The sequence below is a fragment of the Trachurus japonicus genome, chromosome 21 (genome assembly GCF_045865225.1).
Source record: "Trachurus japonicus isolate A0001 chromosome 21, Traja_1.0".
NCBI lineage: Eukaryota > Metazoa > Chordata > Actinopteri > Carangiformes > Carangidae > Trachurus > Trachurus japonicus.
In genome coordinates this window covers 33,126,951-33,146,877 of record NC_140927.1, presented here as the reverse complement: position 1 = coordinate 33,146,877, position 19,927 = coordinate 33,126,951, and the positions used below count along the sequence as shown (strand labels likewise).

Below are 19,927 nucleotides of genomic sequence, written 5' to 3'. Positions count from 1 at the left end.
AACACCCATAATTCAACCAAATTGCTTCAAATTTATTTTAACTGTTAATACCATAGTATTAAACAACCTCCGTTAATTTCAGGCCGTTTGATAAAAAAACAAAACAAAAAAGAAGTCCACATCAGTCCTGTAGTGTAAATCTAATGACAGACCACTCACCACAGACAAAGTCCCAGCTGTTCTCCAGCGGCTGTCCGGACGAGCTCAGGCTGCGTTTAGTGGCTCAGACAGCGGCAGAGCAGCAGCTCCTCTCTGCCTCCTCCACAGGCTGATTCAGGCGATAAAGCTGCCTCCAGTCATCAGGAAGTGGAGCTGCACACAAAGAACCACTCTGTGTTCAACTACTGACCATCCACTAACTCTGCTTCTGCTCTTATTCCAGCGCTTCTACCGACAACACCCACACAACATGGAGGACACGGTTCTGTCGGTCCAGACTTTACAGTTACAGCTCTGACTCAGCTACAGTAACATTATAATAACACAACAACAACACAACGACAAGTTGAAGGGCAGAGAACTCAGGTAACGACAGGTGTTAACGAGGAAAACATTCAGACTGTTCACCTTACCTTCACACGACAAAATAAACTGCAACACAACCGCTGGGTGAAAGTGGAAGTAAACTTTAAACAGGAAGTGGGGGAGGGGATGTCACTTCTGTAATCTGAGTAGAGAGACTGGTGTTTTTACTACTGCTGTTTATTTCTAATACTGAACCATAAACAGTTAAAATACTAATGATAATATTGACATTCAGTCCGCCGCTTGTCAGAAGAACATGTGTGTGTTTCCCCTGTGTGTGTTAAAAATGTTAATGTAACACATTATTTATTTAAAGGCCGGCGTAAATTGAACCCATAGTCTAACACACAGCAGATCTTAATGCTGACGTAAGGTGACACACCTCTTTAATAATAATAATAATAATAATAATAACAATAATAATAATCATCATAATCATAATCATAATAAATAAAACACCTTTGCTGTCAGAGAGAGAGAGAGAGCGTGGTGGACAACTGTGGACTGACTGAATGTGAAAGTAATCCAAAACTATAATGTGTCATCATTACAACTCAAGTTCCTTTCACACATTAACAGCTGTGCACTTTGCCTTAATGGTGAGCAGTGGAAGTTGACAGGTGTAAATGTATTAAATCTAAGAACATTGTACAGTCTGGTCTGGTGCTTCAATAAATTGATGATAACAACGTTCAAATGAGGTGTATAAATTATTTGGAAGGAGCCTGCTCACACATTTAAAACAACCAATAACAGGCTGTATATTATATACTGTATGTAGTAGCCGATTGTCAAACAAATAAAAGTGTCAAATCAAACTTCAAATTATACAAATCAAAGGGCCACTGTTGCACCATGGGTTGTGGTGTACGCGGATGAGAAAAAACATAATGTCCAAAAAAATGTCCAATTTCAACAAAAATCGTGGTTTATTTAACCAAAAAGCGAGCAAACAAAGAACAAAGAAAATTCCTGTGCCTCTCCCGCTCCGGTAAAAAACCATTTGCCCACCCAGGTGCATGCTGGTCCCTTACCGACAGCCTACCTACAGTTATAATTTCAGGTGCCCTCCTACCGTGTCCAAATGAAACAAAACACAAATAATAAACAAGAAACACCTAAACTAAACAAATAATAAACTAGAATACTAATAGAAATGTAATCATAATGAAATAAAATAAAATAAAAAAATAGCTCCAACATTGTATATATAAAGATGTGCTGCTCTTTGAGCTCTCTGAGACACTGGGAGCTTCCGCTACAAACAAGCTTAAAATATAGACTTATAGACTTTTTTTCGGAACAATTTCTCATGTCGGGGCTTCAATACAAGAGGAACATTACAGACAAGCACTATGGAGGTATTTGGATGTTTTTTGGTGTGTCTTTTTGGACGAAGAAAAGTGGTATCCATTCACAACCATTATATGGACAAATACTGCTGCGCGGGACCCCCCCCCCCCCCCCCGTAACTCAGAGAAGCCACGGAGGACTCTGAAAATTCTCCCAGAGATTTGAATTTTGGGTGAACTATCCCTTTAACAACTAGAGAAAAACAACTGATAAACATTCTACAAAGTAAAGTCACACATTGGCAGCAGTGAACAATTTCAGAATAAGACGTTGACGCCTATGGAGAGACATTTTAGTCAAAACTTGATGAATGAATTAAAATCTGCCAGGAAATGAATCTCAAAATAAATCCAGTAATAAATGTATATGTTTGTTTATTAATTCATTTATTTACTGATTCTTTTTTAAATCACGTTTTTGTTTATTTCACATCAGATTATTTACATTAATGGATTAAATCAGTTGATTTTTTAATCTCTTCTCAGTGATTCTCATAAACTTCTTCTTGTTTTTCAGGTCCCAGTGATTTTTCTGTTGCCATGACGCTGATGAGGTCATTATTAAACTGTATTCATCTCTGTCCTGTGAAGACAACGTGAGTGAGAGACATAGACAGACGTGTAGAGACTGAACTGTCTGTTCAACAGTGAGAAGGTTTCTGTGACAGGAGGAGACTCTGCTTCACTCAACACAGACTCACTGACGAACCAGACCTGAAGAACCTAAACCCAGGATACAGAGGTTGAGTGAAGGTGGTGTTGAAGGTGTAGATGTGGATCAGTGAGTCAGAGGAGACTCTGTAGAAGGACAGAGAGCCAGCAGGACAGTCCACATACACTGCTACTCTGTTAGAGACACAGGAGGAGGAGGAGGAGGAGGAGGAGGAGGTGATACGTGTCAGTCTGTTATTGTGCCAGACTCTGTAACCATCATCAGAGCAGAACAGACTCCAGGACTGATCGTTCCCTCCAAACACACAGTCTACACTGCCTCCTTTCCTGCTGATTCCTCTGTAACTCACTGATATATAAACGTTTCCTCTCCTCTCGACCTCCCAGTAGCAGTGACCAGTCAGACCAGTTGAACACAGCAGCTGAGGTCGAAGGTCAAATCTGTCTGGATGATCAGGATATGACTGATGCTCCTCCACACATGTCGCCTTCCTGTTGTTGTCAGATAGTTTGATCTTTGTGTTCACTGTGTTTGTGTCGATTGTGAGTGGACAGGAATCTGATGGAGAGAACAAGACACAGCTGCAGTTACTGATCATGTGATCAGTTATTGACAGTTTGATGAAGACTCATGAGGTCAGTGATGTGACAGTGTGAAGATGGTTGAATGTGCTGCTTTCTTTCCAGTAGGGATGCACATTTTGAATTTTTTTTCTGACCGATAACCAACGCTCGTTAACCGATTATTAACCGATAACCGATAAGATTACAACGCTGGCGGCGTGCGCTGACAGCTGATCTGCGCCACATCCACTCTGCTCTGTCTCAGCTGATCGCTCATATGGAGGTTACATCGTCCAATGTAGAACTGTTTAGTTACGAAGTGCAGCCAAACACCAGGAACTGAAGGAGCTCCTCTGTGGAGCTGCAGGAGAGCTGCAGCGACGTCCTCTTTTATTTATTTTTTTCAGTTTTTTCAGCGCTGTAGTTACAGATGATTCACATCTATGTCTGTGTAGCTACATTTATTGTCTGACCTTCCTTCACGGGGGCTGCTGCACATACTGTCAGTCCTCCTGTGGAACTTTTTACTGCGAGATATGACTGAAGGCACGTGGAAATCTGCACTTGTCGACACGCCCCCAGGAGTTGACGACAAGGAGCTAATGAAAAAAAAGTACTGATAGTATTAATCGGTCAAAGTTCTTGTTATCGGTTAACGGTTAAAAGGTTCAACATGTGCATCCCTTGTTTCCATGAATCAAAGTAAAAACAGACTTACACTTCCTCAGACCTGGTGTCAACCATGGGACTCCAGCAGGCTCCACCCTGAAAGGAGGAGGGGGGTCAGAGCAGCACCTTCTCTGTCAGCATGCACACATGGACATTACATGGCTCTCACACACACACTGTTTTATCACTGTGTTCACATGGAGGCTGGTATGTATGGATGAACACTGAGCACAGAGAAGAAGGAGCTGGAGTCTTTATCTAGTGATGATACAGGAGGAAACACTTCATCATGTCTTTTCTCCATGTGATGTCACTGCAGTGTGAGACACACACTTTCACTCTCTGACTCTCAAGCTGCACAAACACACGTCACAGCAAAGAAGATGAAGACACAACAGGTGGAGCTGACCAGCCCAGATATCCCACAATGCACCAGGAAAGGAGAAGAGTGCAGCTGTGAACAGTGGATGGTTTCAGTTGTGACGGTTTTAGTGTGAGGGGGCGGTTAGGTTTATTGTCGGGGTGCCAACCAGGTCTCTCTCCTGGAACGTAAGATTTTTATATTATTTTGTTTTTGACCTAACACTCTTTATACCACACACATATACCCAAAACCCCACAAAAGCAATACACACACAGTGTACAGCTCACTTAATCAACCAAAAACCAGCACTTGATCAACATAAACAACAAAAACAATCTTTGCAATGCAGCAATCCAATAACCAAGTCCAACGCAAAATCAGTTCAATAATCAATGTTCAGTCTTTTATTTTGAAAGGGGAAAAAAAGGAAGAAGAAAAAAAACCTTTTCCGGAAACAACACAAAACCACAGGCCGAGTATAAGGAAGGAAAAAAAACCCTGTTAACGCAGGAGGGAAAAAACGACTCGGTACCTGGGCGAACAGTCAGTCTAGTCGGGTCTGTCTGTCTGTTCGGGGTGAAGACTCCGCGCCGGGAGGAGGGTTCCAGGCGACGGGCTGCCGGTGTTGATGGTGAAGGAAGGAATCCGCTCAGGTCGCGGTGGTGAGGATTAACGCTCACGTTAACGGGAGGAGATCCGGAAGACGGGATGTCGGTGTTGACGGCGGAGAAGGGCTCCGTGCAGGTAATGCGGCGAGGATTAACGGCTCACTTTTTTCCTACCTAGCATAGGAGCTCGGACGCAACCGACCCACTCTCTGTCATCCAACCCGCACAGTGGCAGAGGCGGAGATTTAAAAGACCGGCGCCATTAATGTCGGGACGAATCGGTGCCGCACAGCGCAACGAGGGGCGGCTACGAGGGCGTGGACAGCCGGGCTGTCACACAGTGTTTGATGAGGAAGGAAACACACTCAACACGTTTGTTAGAGCTCAGTGAAACACACAGTGAGTTTAATTAGAAACACTGAGTGTGAACACAACTTGTGTTTGTCTGAAGAAAAGTCCACAGGAAGCTGAAGAATGAGGCTGTGAGCAGGTTTCCACAGGAGCCACAGCAGCAGTGAGTGGATGAAGGAGCTCTAAAAGAAACCATCTGATCACAGTGACAGGACGGATCAGGATCTCGTGATCAATGACTCTGTTCTTCTCTGCTCTTCACACAGATCAGCTGCAACACACTGACTCACTGAGATCAGTCACATCATGTGGAGTAAAGCAGCCATCCTCAGGACCAGTCCTGAGCTCCATCAAACATGTCCACACATTTTGACTGGACTTGAAGTCAGAGTCCAGAGGAAGCAGAGAAACTGTAGAGCAGAGAGAAGCAGGCTCAGCTCAGAGCACATGGACTCAGACAGGAAGTGAAGCTCCAGCTGCTGGAGACTTTCATTAAGGAGCCACTTTGTGGCTTCATCTGATCTGGAGTCAGACGTGTTGGAGCAGCACACACACAGTCTGAAAACAGCTGTTTGATCACACACACACACATTCAGCCACAAACACTGATTATTACACTGTTCACTACACTCACTTTCTTCTGATTGACAGCTGCAGGCCTCTGGACAGTGAGGACATCTGGATGTCACACTGTGATTTACTGTCTCCTCAACACAACAACACATCTCATCAGGACAAGATCAGGATCTCAGAGAGACTGAGCTGATTATTGATCATCAATATCTGACTAGACAGAGACCTGATGGTGCCGCCTGGTTTCTGTCTCTTATTTCCTCTTTGGTTGGAGACGCTGGGAGACGAATGTCTCTGAGCAGTGGACATGCTTTGATTCTTGTTGCTGTGTTGTTATTAGTGTGTCCACTAGGGCTGCCCCCAAATAGTCGACCAAGCACTGGTCGACCAAAAAATCATTAGCCGACCAAGATTTCATTGGTCGATTGGTCGCAGGAAAAAAACAACAACATTTGGAGCCGTGTCTTGTCAGAATTAAGTCAAAATTAATATGACTTAACTGTATATGAAAGGGTATAGGGCTTTTATTTTGAAGGGCCAGATACAGGAAGTCAAACACTCTGTTGGTTCAGGAGCAGTTCAACCAGCTGCAGCTGAAATGTTTCCTGATACACTCTGAAATAAAGTTTGATCCAAACATCTGGAGAGACTCAGAGCACAGCTGCCAACAGCTGCTTTCATCCCTGACATCTCTTCTCCTGAATATGACACAGAGCCATGATGAGACACTGAAGTCATCATGAGGAGAAACTCCTGATCCCAGTAGTTCATCACTGTGACTGAGTATAAACTGTGTTGGGACGAGTCAGACTGAGACAGAGGACGTCAGTGGAGTGGGCGGAGCTTCACTGTGGCCTACACCACCTCTGGATATGGTCTGAGCGATGGGATCTGATGGCATCAATGCATGGATCACCTGAGACAGATGTTAATACCAGGTGTGACCAGGTGTGAACGTGGCCATAGAAAATGTTCCAGCTCCTCCTCCTCTATCAGACAGTGTGTGTGGCTGCAGCAGCCTCTCCATACCTGAGAGAGTCCAGTCTCCATTCTGGATCCTCCAGTCCAGCAGACAGCAGCTTCACTCCTGAGGCTCCTGGATGGTTGTAGCTCAGGTCCAGCTCTCTCAGATGGGAGGGGTTGGAGCTCAGAGCTGAGGCCAGAGAAGCACAGCCTTCCTCTGTGACCAGACATCCTGACAGACTGAACACACACAACAACACACAGGAACCCTCTGTCAACACCTGCTGTGTTCAAGTGTCATCAGATAAACAGCTGGATGGATCCTCACCTGAGAGTCTCCAGTCTACAGTGTGGACTCTCCAGTCCACCAGACAGCAGCTTCACTCCTGAGTCCTGCAGGTCATTGTTACTCAGGTCCAGGTGTCTCAGACTAGAGGACTGGGAGCTGAGGACTGAGGACAGAGCTTCACAGCTTCTCTCTGAGAGGTTACAGCCGCTTAGTCTGAAGAGATGATCATGAGGAGTTAAAGAAGAAAGGATTTTATTTTCTGTCCTGTTGAAAAGGTTAGGTTACTTTGTTGGTCTCCACCAGGGAGAAATTTGTCCCAGAGATAAGGAGCGGTTGCAGCACATACAGTAAAAACAACATACAGTATAAACGTTCATCAGATTAAAAGACTAGTGGAGTAAACACAGACCAACACTGGACAATCGCAATCATACAGTAGACCAGGGATTCCCAACGTGTGGTGCGCAAGCCGCCGCTAGGGGGTGCGCGACATGAAAAGGGTGAAGGTGGTAAGGTGTTATATTTTACAAATATATTTTCCGCTGCCGGTGTGCAAACAAACTCTTTACTTTCAATATAGACACGTCATGTGCGATCACAACACAACGCTGTAACGGTGCGCTTGTCTTTTTCCTGCACGTGTGTGTCAGACCCTGATTCTTCCTTGGTGTCTCCACTACTGTTTCCCAAGGAGCTCTGCCCGTTTGAAAGGGGAAGGGAGTCCGTATGTGGAATGATGTTACCTCCGAGATGTAGAATGTGTATTATAGAAGAGAAACACACATTTCAGGACCACAGCCTGTATCATAAGAACAGACATGTGACCTGGACATGTCACCAGCTGGTGATACCATACTGGAGTACTGACTCATTGTTGCTCAATAAAAAATTAACATAATGTTTTTGCAAACTCCAAACACTCTGAGCCTACGTAAGATATAGAGACACTGATGAATATTGGCACAGACACTGATGAATATTGGCACAGACATTGGCCACCTGTGTGCTCAAGCTCAAGTCGCTGTCAATGAAGACTCCAAGGTACTCCACAATGTGTTGGCCATGGATGGCCACTGGGCTTTGATCACCCACTGATCTAGGATCGAGCAGCATCTCAACAGTTTTGATCGTGTTAATATGCAGCAAGTGGGCATCACACACGCAGATTGGTGAACACTTAAATTAGTATGTTTCAATATGTCACTATGGCACCACTTGTGCTGCGATTCTTGGTGAAGGCAAACTGACATTTATCAAGCACTGGTTCCACAGCCGCTCGAAGTTTCCCTATCATAAAGACAGTGTTTTTATATAATGATGAATAAATCCAACTATCTCTACACTTACAGAGCTTTGTTAGAGGCTTTGACCACTGGCAGCAGCCTCAGAAGAGCCTCCTCTGAAGCAGAGTATTTCCTCAGGTCACACTCGTCCAGATCTTCTTCTGATGACAGTAAGATGAAGACCAGAGCCGACCATTGAGCAGGAGACAGTTTATCTGTGGAGAGACTTCCTGATCTCAGGGACTGTTGGATGTCCTCCACTAGAGAACGATCATTCAGTTCATTCAGACAGTGGAACAGGTTGATGCTTTTCTCTGCAGAGGGAGTCTTTTCAATCTTCTTCTTGATGTACTGGGCTGTTTTCTTTTTGGACCGTGAGTCACTTCCTGTCAGTGACATCAGACCTTGAAGGAGATTCTGATTGGTCTCCAGTGAAAGACCCAGGAGGAAGCGGAGGAACAAGTCCAGGTGTCCATTTGGACTCTGTAAGGCCTCGTCCACAGCGCTCTGGTAGAAGTTTGTCTCTGCAGATTTGACTTCTGTTGTTTCAGTCTTCTTGGAGGTTGTTTGTTGTTGTGACATCAGGTTGAGTCCAGAGTTGATGAAGGTCAGATGGACATGAAGAGCAGCCAGAAACTCCTGAACACTCAGATGGACGAAGCAGAACACCTTGTCCTGGTACAGGCCGCTCTCCTCTTTAAAGATCTGTGTGAACACTCCTGAGTACACTGAGGCTGCTCTGATATCGATGCCACACTCTGTCAGGTCTGATTCATAGAAGATCAGGTTTCCTTTCTGCAGCTGCTCAAAAGCCAGTTTTCCCAGAGACTCAATCATCTTCCTGCTCTCTGCACTCCAGTGTTGATCTGTCTCAGCTCCTCCATCATACTTGACCTTCTTCAGTTTTAGATAAACCACCAGGAAGTGGATGTACATCTCAGTCAGGGTCTTGGGCAGCTCTCCTCTCCTTCTGGTCTTCAACAGATCCTCCAGAACTGTAGCAGTGATCCAGCAGAAGACTGGGATGTGGCACATGATGTGGAGGCTTCGTGAGGTCTTGATGTGGGAGATGATCCTTCTGGCCTGCTCCTCATCTCTGAACCTCTTCCTGAAGTACTCCTCCTTCTGTGGGTCAGTGAACCCTCTGACCTCTGTCACCATGTCAACACACTGAGGAGGGATGTGATTGGCTGCTGCAGGTCGTGTGGTTATCCAGAGGCGAGCAGAGGGAAGCAGGTTCCCCCTGATGAGGTTGGTCAGCAGCACGTCCACTGAGGTGGACTCTGTCACATCAGTCAGGATCTCAGTGTTGTGGAAGTCCAGAGGAAGTCGACACTCGTCCAAACCGTCAAAGATGAAGACGACCTGGAACAGATCAAACCTGCAGATTCCTGCTTCTTTGGTTTCAGAGAAGAAGTGGTGAACAAGTTCCACCAAGCTGAACTTTTCCTCTTTCAGCACATTCAGCTCTCTGAAGGTGAAGGGAAATGTGAAGTGTATGTCCTGGTTGGTTTTGTCTTCAGCCCAGTCCAGAGTGAACTTCTGTGTTAAGACTGTTTTCCCAATGCCAGCCACTCCCTTTGTCATCACTCTTCTGATTGGTCCGTCTCTACCAGGTGGGGCTTTAAAGATGTCTTCTTGTCTGATGGTTGTTTCTGGTCTGTCTGGTTTCCTGGACGCTGTTTCAATCTGTCTGACCTCATGTTCATCATTGACCCCTCCAGCCCCTCCCTCTGTGATGTAGAGCTCTGTGTAGATCTGCTTCAGAAGGGTTGGGTTTCCTGCTTTAGAGATCCCCTCAAACACACACTGGAACTTCTTCCTCAGGACAGATTTGAGTTTACGTCGACAAACTGGAGCAAAATATTCTGAATGAAAACACAAGATATAAGATCAATTAGAAAATATAACATTTTAATTCCTCTAAATAACAACTATGAACATGTTTCCCTCCATGTGTTGATGTCAGTGAACGTCTCATTTGTCCATCATGTTGAATCTTTACAGAAATCCTCTTACTGCTCTGCAGACGCTCAGCCAGCTCCTCCTGCTTCATCCTCCTCAGGAAGTTCACTGTGATCTTCACTAATGCGTCTCTGCTGCTCCTCCTCTGGTCTTCATCCTCACCGTCCAACACCTCCTCATCCTCCCCCTGACTCCCTGAGCATGCTGGGTAATCAGGACTCAGAGCCTTGTGGATCTTCTTCAGCTCGTTCTTGACAAAAGTGACCATGTTCTCCTCCAGCAGCTGGAACAGAAACTCTATGAGTGACAGCATCAAACTAAAACCATGGAGCCAAACATCAGACCCATGTTGGACAGACTGACAATCCACTGGTGTCAAAGTGCAGCATGGAGATGATGGTGAACACAACAGATGTAACAGCAGCTGTTGGACATGTCCTCACCATAAATATGGAGTCCAGGTGTGTTTGATGCTGCTGGGCAGACTGACCACTGGGAACCTCTGAGCTCTCCTGGTCCACTCTGTGGAGGAATCAGTGTCAAGTCAACATCAGGACAGAGAGATAATACAAGATATGTCCCCTGAGGACGTTCACAACAGACAGAGACACTTTGGTTTCAGACCTGGTCCAACAACACGTCGTACAAACTGGTTCTTTTCTACAATAACCTGAGTCTGACTGTCAGTTACAGCTTACATCTGATCAGCTGATCCTCGTCCTCCTTTAAAGTCAATGCCTAAGTCCTTTGACCGGTCGCTCTTTAAAGACAGACAGCTGGGTTCAGGAGAGTCTGGTCTCTGCTGCTGGATCCTGAAACAACAACACAACTCATAAGCCGGTGCATATTCTCATTTGCCCAGGTCATAGTATTTCAAAGGAGGTTAAATCGAAAGCAACTGGACTTAGTTATTTGTCTAGGAAGACGTTTCGCCTCTCATCCAAGAGGATGAGAGGCGAAACGTCTTCATCCAAGAGGATGAGAGGCGAAACGTCTTCCTAGACAAATAACTAAGTCCAGTTGCTTTCGATTTAACCTCCTTTGAAACACAACTCATGTTAGATAGTTTTAGGTTTTCAAAAGAATTCCCTGCAAAGTTATTTTAAGGGTTACAAATGTGAAGGACTTCCTTTTCCTACATTTTGTAACAATGGGCCTCATTCACCAATTTCTCTTTAAGTTCATTCATCGTCTATACAGCCCATCCTCACTAGGGTGGAGGGTGAGCTGGAGCCTTTCTCAGCTGACTTTGGGCAGGAGGCGGGGTTCACCCTGGACAGGTCATCAGTCTATCACATGGCCAACATATACACACACATTCACACCTATGGGCAATTTAGAGTCACCAGTTCACCTGCATGTCTTTGGTCTGTGGGAGGAAGCTGGAGAGAACCCACACATGCACGGGGAGAACATGCAAACTCTACGTCAGATTCATGAACGTGTTGTTAAATCAAGAATGCCAGAGAATGTGAGTTGAGAAAGAATGTTAAAATGTCCAAACAAAAATCTAAGGGGAGCGTCAGACTCCAAACATAAAAAGAACTTTAGTGCTGAAGTGGAGCGACTGCTGCAGGAAGTGAACAAAAAGCAGCTGTTATATTTAGTAGCATCAGCAGTGGATGCAATAACAGAAAAAAAGATGCATGGGATGCTGTCAGTCATTCACTTTAAGGACAATTCCAGGCGAATTCAACTCGGGGGTGTATTTTCTTATCATTTTAGGTCTAAAAGAAGGAATCTGAAGATTTTCAGGTTAATTGCTCCTGTTTTGTGGTAGTTGTGCCTGTCCCCGCATCGCCACGGCAGCAATGAATGGGAGCGGATGCAAGTTCCGCTGCTTAGGCTGTTTACTAGGGATGGGTACCTTTTGCATTTGAATCGATACGGTATCGATACTCGGTACCTGGGAACCTATACCGGTACCAATCGGTACCTGTTTTCGGTACTTTTTGTGTGTGTGGTAATTCAAAAAATAAAAAGTAAAAAAATTAATAGAAACGCCTGAAATTTTAATATTTACCCCTTAACAACATCACAACTCCTCAGCCTTTAAGAGTATTTCATGTTTTGGGATGGGCAATAATTTTCATATAATGGAATAGTCATTCAATGAAAAAAAAAAAAAGTTTGAGACTATAGTCTTGTCTGAAAAAATGTCCGTTTTTACTGTGGGAAAATGAGAAACATGGAGAGACTCCTACAGCCATCAGAAAGCTCTGTGTGAAACTTTGTCCAAAAAAAAAAAAAACTGAAACTGCAGTGCAAACTCTGCAACATGTGGACTTCACGTTTTGACGAGAGGAGAAGGGGAGACTCGTTTAGATGTGCTCTTATTACATGACGAGGACTTGAATGGCGCCGCTGTGATGAGAAGCGGGACTCGGGACCGGACCGCTTCGGTACGGATTGTTACAACAGTCCATTCTTCACGTTGAATGACGGACGGCTGTTTGTCAGGTAGTGATTTAAAACGACGGGCTGGCACTACCGCTTCTCCGCGTCTCATTTCAGAGAGAGAGAGAGAGGGAGAGAGAGGAGGGGGGCGGGCGCGAGTGTGCGGTGCTCATGCAGACTGCACTCTTGCTGACGCACGACGAAGGTGCGTTCAGGTACCGAAATGTGGTACAGATTGACTTTATGTGAATCAATACTCGGTACTTTGGTGGGAATTAGGTCAAGTTAGGTTAAGTACAGAATTTCGGTACCCATCCCTACTGTTTAGATCCCTCAAAGCCGCAATTTTTTTCAACAGACAGTGTCAGATGGCGACTCAAACATGCACCGAGAAGTTTATTTACTTCAAGCAAGCCAACATGTTTGTAAAACTAGATCTAATTCAAAATCTCCCAGAGTCTCGCGCGAGACCCAAGTTGCCGTGGGCGTTTGTGTCATAAACAGTGCCTTAAGTGTAAAGCCATTAAAGCAGATATCAGTGGAATGTTTTTGTTAATATAAGTCCTAAATAGTCCTATTTTCCGTCAGCAATCACTTACATGAAGTATTTCAGCCTAAACACGAGTCTCTCCGTCACTCTGCTCTGCTGTAACCCGAGGAGAAAATTTTCCTTGTGGGATACAAGTGTTATCCAATGAGGGGAGAGAACGGCATGAAGGGCTGTGTGTGCAGCCAAGGGATGCGCGTGAATGTGGTGACGTAGCACGAGGACCAATTGATGCCTGACAAGGGCGGGGGCTGCTAACTCATGGTGCGTTCAAGGAAACTCGTACTTTGTGTTTTTCCTTCCTGTGAAGTCATCCCAGTTCGATCTGGTACGAGTTCACGGGTCGGAAGTTACGAGTGGCCGTTATAGGGAACTTTCACAGACAACAGGACGGTAAAAACACGAGCTACGGGTTACCTGGAACGCTACCAAGTCGTAGTTGTGACTTGAAGCTGTAACTTACGGTTTCAAAAGCCTGCCTTGAACACAGCATTAGCCGAAACGGCCGTGCCGCTGTTATCTGCTTTAACATGACTTCCCAGTGGTAGCCTACCACTTACTGTATTCAACATGCTTAAATATGAGTCATATTTTCTAAAATGCTTGTTTAGCTAACACTACTCTTGACAAGAGCACAGTAAAATGAAAGCTGTTGCAGTCAGCTTGTTAGAACAATGACAGCTGACAGGCTGTTTATCTGGCCACAAATCACAAAAACTTCTAGCTGAGACAAACCAGCTCCAAACCCCTGTGTAACATTAGGCTGCCAGGATGTAGTGAATCTGGAGGAATCACTAATTCAGCTTGATTTTAGTGAAAATTTTAATTTGTTTCTAGATATTGAGTTTATTGTGACTTTACTGTTGAAAATGTTGCTGTTCCGTTACAGTAGTGAATAAACTCATGTTGGCAATAATTTAGGACAGCAATTAGGACAGGATAGAGACACTTTATGAAGTGGGTAAACTTCAAATAACAAATACTGATTCATTTGTCGTCTTATTCACAGATGGATTTTAACAAGAAAATACTTCTTAAAAATCTTTCTGGAAAGTTCAATTGGATTTTTGTTTTTTAATCAGCATCATATTTGAGTGTACAATAGCCTGTCTCTTAATGATGTGCTAGTATCGACCGCCCACCGCCTAATTTACCAGCCAACAGCTGAAAAGGGGAGTACCGGCACTTATTTTTTCCCACTTAAAGCACTGGTCATAAACACAGGAATATCAACTCTTGACTTGCTTCAGACACGCATCAGGTGGCTACTCAAACATGCGCAGAGAAGTTTTTTTTTACTTGATGCAAGCCAAAAGTTGATATTCCTGTGTTTATGACACAAACAATAGCTTTCCAACTGCACCTGAATACACCAGCACGGCAACTTGGGTCTCGCACGAGATTCTGGGAGACTTTGAATTAGATAGAGTTTTACAATCATGTCGGCTTGCTTGAAGTAAATAAACTTCTCGGTGCATGTTTGAGTCGCCATCTGACGCTGTCTGTGGCTTTGAGGGATGTAAACAGCCTAAGCAGCAATACTTCAATCCGCTCCCATTCATCGCTGCCGTGGTGATGCGGAGACAGACACAACTACCGCAAAACAGGAGACATTAAACTGAAAATCTTCAGATTCCTTCTTTTAGACCTAAAATGATAGGAACATACACCCCCGAGTTGAATTCGCCTGGAATTGTCCTTTAACGTGTGTCTGAGTTATATCTCAGTTGTTAATGAGAATCATTGAAATGTGACTCCACAGGAAGAATGTTAAACAGAAACTCTAAACCTTTGAAATGTTGTTTTGTCTCTTACATCTGATCAGTTGGTCCACGTCCTCCTTTAAAGTTAATGGACCAGTCCTTTGAGTCGTTGCTCTTTAAAGACAGACAGCTGGGTTCAGGAGAGTCTGGTCTCTGCTGCTGGATCCTGAAACAACAACACAACTGATAAATGTGCATGTTGGAGAAAAACCGATGAAAAATATCTTCAGTCTTTTAATAAACACAACAACTGACTTTTAGAGATAAAAGTCTTTCTGACTGTTTTAAACTCTGACCTTTGACCTGTGGTCTGGCTTTTGGTTTTAGAGGGAGGGGCTCCCTCCTCTCTGTCCTCACACTGATCCATGCTGCTGAGCTCACATCCACATCAGCTCACACACACTTTGTAGCTTCACCTGCAGAGGAAACACACATCATTCATCTGCACAGCAGCTCACATGTCCATCATGTCTCCAGCTGCTCCTCCACTGATTGGCTCTTCTCCTCTGCTTCATATCAGTGTCAGCTGAATGCAGTCACACAGCAGTGAGGAAGAGGAAGCTGCCATCAGCTGCTCTACTTCTACTATCAGTCCACTAGATGGCGTCATGGAGCTGCAGTGAAGTGAAGAGCAGCCCAGCAACATGATCCATGGACCACTGTTTCCATCCACTGACACACACACACACACACACACACACACACACAAGGACTGAGATCCACTGAGTTGATGTGACACAGTCTCTGTGTGGAAAACCACTGGACCAAACAAGCTACACACACAACAACTGGGCCTCCACTTATTTCACCTCACAGCTCCACTATCACAGCAACTTCCATGAGGAGTTTTTTTTTTTTTTTTTAACCTTTTCTTCTTTTTTTTAATGGCAGCAAATAGTAACATCCATTGTCTTCTGACGGCTAAAAAGTACAAAACACAACATTATCACACACATTTATGTTTCATCGTTTTATTCAACTTCAGACCAACCTATTGATACTAATTTCATACTTTTTTTTGTAATTAATACCTCATTTATATTAAATTATACCTATTTTTTTAATTTCACAAAACAGAAAATCTGAATCATTTCAAATATAGTAAAGATCAAAGGAAAATGAATTGATGGATTATCAGACACTGGCATATGACAAACTTCCATCATTTTTTTGTTAACCCCCTTTTTTTTTATGGCAGCAAATAGTAATATCAAAATGACCCCAACTGGTTTGACTGCTAAAAAGCACAAAACATAACATTATCACACATATTTGTGTTATAAAACAAATCAACATTAATTTCCAAAACATTTAACAGCATACATTCAATCTTTCTAACTAACTTTTCAGAGTCAATCTTCATTCAGAAACAGTCTCTCTTTCTGTGGCAGCTGCCCCTCACCCAGCTGCCCCTCACCCAGCAGCCCCTCACCTAGCTGCCCCTCAAATGTTATGTTAAATGTTTTGGAAATGAATGTTGATTTGTTTTATAACACAGATATGTGTGATAATGTTATGTTTTGTGCTTTTTAGCAGTCAAACCAGTTGGGGAAATTTTCTATTTTGTGAAACTCAAAAAATAGGTATTATTTCATATAAATGAGGTGTGAAATTAGCAGGTTGGTCTGAAGTTGAATAAAAAGATGAAACACAACTTGTGTGATAATGTTATGTTTTGTGCTCTTTTGTCCACTGGGGACAAAGAGTGTTACTAAATTCAATAAAACACACATTCAACCAAATTGCTTCAAATTTATTTTAACCATTAATACCATAGTATTGAGCAAATCCACTAATCCATCCACTGACTCAGCTTCTGCTCTTATTCCAGCGCTTCTACCGACAACATCCACACATCCACCCCTAACCCGGTCCAGACTTTACAGCTACAGCTCTGACTCAGCTACAGTAACATTATAATAACACAACAACAACACAACGACAAGTTGAAGGGCAGAAAACTCGGGTAACAACAGGTGTTAACGAGGAAAACATTCAGACTGTTCACCTTACCTTCACACGACGAAATAAGCTGCGACACAACCACGTGGTGAAAAGTGAAAGTAAACTTTAAACAGGAAGAGGAGGAGGGGAGGTCACTTCTGTAATCTGAGTAGAGAGACTGGTGTTTTTACTACTGCTGTTTATTTCTAATACTGAACCATAAACAGTTAAAATACTAATGATAATATTGATCTTCAGTCCGCCGCTTGTCAGAAGAACATGTGTGTGTTTCCCCTGTGTGTGTTAAAAATGTTAATGTAACACATTATTTATTTAAAGGGATATTCCGGCGTAAGTTTAACCCATGGTCTAACACACAGCAGATCTTAATGCTGACGTAAGGTGACACACCTCTTCAATAATAATAATAATAATAACTAGAAAATTTCCTCTCGGGAAATTTTGAATGGGCCACGGGGCTACTGCCGGTTGTGCCATCTCTGTCAACATGGGAATCAAACCCACGATCTTAAGGTCAAGACAGAGCTGATCAGACAGACACATGATCATCTTTCTATAAGCACTGATATGGAGGAGCTGTAACCACATTAGGTTACCTGTGTGTGTGTGTGTGTGTGTGTTTATCTTGTGTAATAGGGCCAGGACTCAATTAAAACAATTAATCTAATTAATTAGAGGCTTTGTAATTAATGAATCGCAATTAATTGCATTTTAATCGCATATAAATATTTGACCTGAGAACAGTGAGAAGCATTTTTTTCACATGGATTTTAGTATACCATTGAATGACTGAATAGCTTAAGCAACAAAACATTGTTTTTTTTTTCAAGGTGGTACTTAACCAAGACCAACATGCAAATTATCGATTAATTCATTAATCGATATTTGATACAGATTTAAATGGTCTTTCCTGCCAATACACTATGATGATTACTGTAGTATTTAACTAGGCTACATAAATCACAGTAGCATAAACTGATTTGTTGAACGGACCAGGTGATGGGCTGACTGGTCCTGTCTAACTTCTGTGTACTGGGTGCCATTGTGCAGGGTGTTAAGGCAGCCTTCCTCCACTGCAGTCCCTATGGTCCTGGACCCTCTGGCTGGTGGGGTGGGCTGCTTTCAGCTGGGGGGGACTCTATCAGCTGCTCCCACGAGAGGCATTTGACGCATTTGACACCAACAAGGTTTAACTTTAAAACCAGATTAAATCATGGTTTAAGTTTAAATTCTGTTGCACGTTAACTGTGTTTTAATCACATGAAGGTGTGTGTGTGTTTGTGTGTGTGTGTGTGTGTGACTGTAATCACATGAAGCTGGTTCTAGAGTCTGTGTGTGTGTGTGTGTGTGACTGACTTGACACATAGTTAGTTAGTAGCTGCATCCTGTATCAGTCTGATTTAGCTGTGTCTGTGTTTATAAACATTTAAACGAGCGCCAGGTGGATTGTTTATGAAGTTAACGAGCTCTGGCCTGAGGATCAAAGAGGTTACCACGGCGATAGGGGCCCCCGCAGGCTGAGACAGACAGAAACGTGGAGAAAAAGAGCCATTTTCTGCCTCTGCACCGGCCTCACATTTAGGCTTAGCATGACAAAACGGTAACTCCTATCAGAACAAAACACAGATCAACGTTGCTCTAAGGACTTACTGAAAATTTCGGTACGATTTGGTGTTTCTACAGTAAATATTTTGGCGACGCTGGCAGTTTTAAAACATCAGGCCGTTCTGCTCCTCTCAGAAAATATTTGTATTGGACTCAATGAGGAGCAGAGACATGATGATGTCACCCACTCTGACACGAACATTCCGTGCAATACACACCCATTATAATATAATTTCTCCAAAAATGATCATGGTCATTGATCAGGGATTGATCAAAAACTATATGACCTATCAAAACGTGGAGTAATACGACAATACACCAGACTTGTGTCTACTGTTTAAAGTTTAAATGGAGTCTCTAGGTGAAAGTATGCCTGAGCAGTAGACGTTTGTTAAACTCCAATGATTGGTCTTTTTCGCTCTTTTTTTTCCGCCCGTCCCATTGACTTACATGCAAAAATTTTGCGCAGTTTTTCGCGACGTTCGTAAACTGTTGAGAAAAGTAATAGCACACCGATCCCGATCAAGACGCACGTTTTGATATATAATATGAGTTGCAGGACTAGTAGCGAACCGAAAAAGCGTCCGGAAGATGAAAAATAATATTATGGAAGAAAAAATCCACACAATAACAGTAGTGCCCGGGGCTTTGCCCGGGCACTGGTCCCTGCAGCTATTTCATAGCTGTAGGGATCAGTGCCCGGTGCGATTGCCCGTGGCCCTAATAATAAATAAATAAAACACCACTGCTGTCAGAGAGAGAGAGCGTGGTGGACAACTGTGGACTGACTGAATGTGAAAGTAATCCAAAACTAGAATCTGTCATCATCACAACTCCAGTTCCTTTCACACATTAAAGCAGAACAATGCAAGTCGGCCGGAAATAGCTCGCTCCTTCGTTGGTTTCTCTTTTTTTCCCTCTCCGGAGCTTCCCCACAGTTCTGGGAGGCACATGTCACTGTCGTAAAAAAAAAAAAAAACTCGCCGCCGCCACCTCCTCCACCCCCCCTACACGTGCTTGTGTTTACTGCTGTTTGCTACCGAGCTAACGCTAACGCTATGCTAACACGGAGCTAACGCTAACACGGAGCTAACGCTAACACGGAGCTAACGCTAATACAGCCACACACAGGCACAAAGACACAAAGACACAGACATACACACACACACAGGAATAAAGGTTCCAAAACGCGAAGGTGTGTGTGTGTGTGTCATATGTATTACATTATCTTATAAAGACCCATGGTGTGTGTATCTGTGTTAGCATTAGCTCCCCGTTAGCCACAAGCTGAACTTCATCAGTAAACATTTCATGTTTCCATGGTTTCCTCCGACTTTCCGAACTCAAACCAATCACGATTCGTGACATGCATGACGTCATGTGCGTTCTTATCTCGTACTGCCGTAAGGCAGTTTCTCGCGATACTTCTATCCATTGACGAGATTTGTAACACCGAGACGGACGACTGATCT

General features: G+C 43.6%; 1 protein-coding gene across 1 annotated transcript in view; it reads right to left on the bottom strand.

Moving 5' to 3' along the window:
• Window positions 1-15,418, bottom strand: part of LOC146965596 (protein NLRC3-like) — a 104,810-nt gene extending 89,392 nt beyond the window's left edge. The window contains exons 1-7 of the mRNA XM_085765063.1: window positions 15,182-15,418; window positions 14,938-15,051; window positions 10,877-10,990; window positions 10,622-10,700; window positions 10,233-10,461; window positions 8,278-10,081; window positions 6,970-7,143 (exon numbers count right to left, since the gene is read on the bottom strand). Coding sequence (XP_085621189.1) covers window positions 6,970-7,143; window positions 8,278-10,081; window positions 10,233-10,461; window positions 10,622-10,700; window positions 10,877-10,990; window positions 14,938-15,051; window positions 15,182-15,252 — 2,585 coding nt within the window. The 5' untranslated portion in view covers window positions 15,253-15,418. The remainder of the gene's footprint in view (window positions 1-6,969; window positions 7,144-8,277; window positions 10,082-10,232; window positions 10,462-10,621; window positions 10,701-10,876; window positions 10,991-14,937; window positions 15,052-15,181) is intronic.
• Window positions 15,419-19,927: the final 4,509 nt, after the last annotated feature.